Source organism: Nematolebias whitei, chromosome 15 (genome assembly GCF_014905685.2).
Source record: "Nematolebias whitei isolate Nwh7 chromosome 15, NemWhi1, whole genome shotgun sequence".
Classification (NCBI taxonomy): Eukaryota; Metazoa; Chordata; class Actinopteri; order Cyprinodontiformes; family Rivulidae; genus Nematolebias; species Nematolebias whitei.
Window position 1 is genome coordinate 22,421,493 of NC_056512.1, and position 1,743 is coordinate 22,423,235.

General features: G+C 42.7%; 1 protein-coding gene across 1 annotated transcript in view; it reads left to right on the forward strand.

The window, feature by feature from the left end:
- The first annotated feature begins 358 nt into the window (after positions 1-358).
- LOC119421103 (ATP synthase subunit a-like) overlaps positions 359-1,743 on the forward strand; it is a 5,131-nt gene continuing 3,746 nt past the window's right edge. The window contains exon 1 of the mRNA XM_037688500.1: positions 359-471. Within this exon, the coding sequence (XP_037544428.1) occupies positions 359-471 (113 nt within the window). The remainder of the gene's footprint in view (positions 472-1,743) is intronic.

Here is a 1,743-nt window from a genome sequence, read left to right on the forward strand (position 1 = left end):
CAAGAGGTCCTCTCACCGTACCAGAAGTCCCTCTCCTTCACCTCAGATTGACAAGAGGTCCTCTCACCATGCCAGGAGTTCATCTCCTTCACCTCAGATCAACAAGTGGCCTTCACACCATGCCAGGAGCCCCTCTCCTTCACCTCAGTTTAACAAGAGGCCCTTGCATCGTTCTCAAAGTCCCTCTCCTCTTCCAACTCAGATTGACAAGAGGTCCTCCCATCGTGCACGGAGCCCTTCTCCTCCACCTCAGATTCAAATCCAGAGTCATACCTCTTCGCAGAGCTCCATGGAGTCATCAGAGTCAAGCCGAATCTCAGTGGGATCAACAGGGCGGAACAAGGAGGAGTATGCCATGATGGCTGACCTGCCAAAGGTCAAAAGGATCCATCAGAAGGAGGAGCCGAGCCACATGGGGCAGCCACAGAACAGCCAGCCTATCCGGAGGCAGGAGCTCTTTAAACCAGCCAGGTCAGACTGATAGTGATACAAAAAAATGAAGGAACAAGGGACTGGTGCTTGTTAAATACTTAGATATGCTGTTGAATCCTGATGCATATTTCATTTCTGTTTTATCTGATTTTGTTTGCTACGTATTTGAACCAACTTGTTCTGAACTTTGCTTTTGGTACGCCATCAGATTTCACTTGATTGGACACACCGATAATGTTTGTGTCGTTTCAGTCACTCCCTCAGCAGGCATCCCTCAACGGAGTGGGATGATACATGGGACACCGAGAGAGAACGGCACTATGGGGGCAGTGGGTATCTATCTCGAACTCAGTCCACTACCTCATTACAGGTAGGACATTTGGGACCAATGTGGGCTACATTAAAGAATGAAAAGTTCAATTTTAGCCTGTTATACAATTGTCTAAAATTGTGTTTTACTTTAGTGACTCAAATAAAGCTGAACATTAAAGAAAAACAGCACTTATCAATACCATTATTGTATGTTTAATGGAAATGCACAGAGAAAATGGGTGGCAGCAGTATAGCTGAGCCTGGGAACAAAGTTTAAAACCCTACAGTGGTATGCAGTCAGCATTAAGCCCCTTTCTTTTTGCACAATATAATCCACTGTGCTGTTGCAGCTTGTGTTTTATTTGGTCCCACATGTGTTAATGCTTAACCACATCTTCCACATACACTCGATTTGGAAAAAGTCTGTGATTGTGAAGCTGTGTGGAGCCTTTTTTGTCTTTGTGTTTGTCGGACATTGATTATCTTTATGCTACATGCTGTTCTTATCCAGAGATCTGGCAGTCCCACGGCAGATGAGAGCAGTTCTTGGAAAAGTAATCATCACAGATCAGAACAAATGCAGGTAAGTGCTATAACAGCCCACATGTTGAAGGTAAACCTGTGCGATTGCATGAAGCGACCATGAATCATATAAAGGGCGAGGTTTGTTTTCTTGTTAATGCTAAAGTTTGCGATGCATGTAATAAACTTGAAGCGAGCCAAGTTTAATGCCCCACAGAGTCTATTTAAATAAAAGCACATCTCTGTTACATATTTACAAGTGTTCACACCCATCTTTCCATTTTTAGCTTTTATGGACATGCTAAGCTGTTTATATAAATTTTTGGGCTTATTAAAGAAGCAGTGCAGCTGTATAAATGCATCCTTTTTACTTTTTGGCTGTTTATCTTCTATTTCCGTCACTACTTTTGATTTGCTACTTTTCTCACAACTCTGGAAAAACACATGCAAAGAAATATTTCAAAACATTCGGCTTGA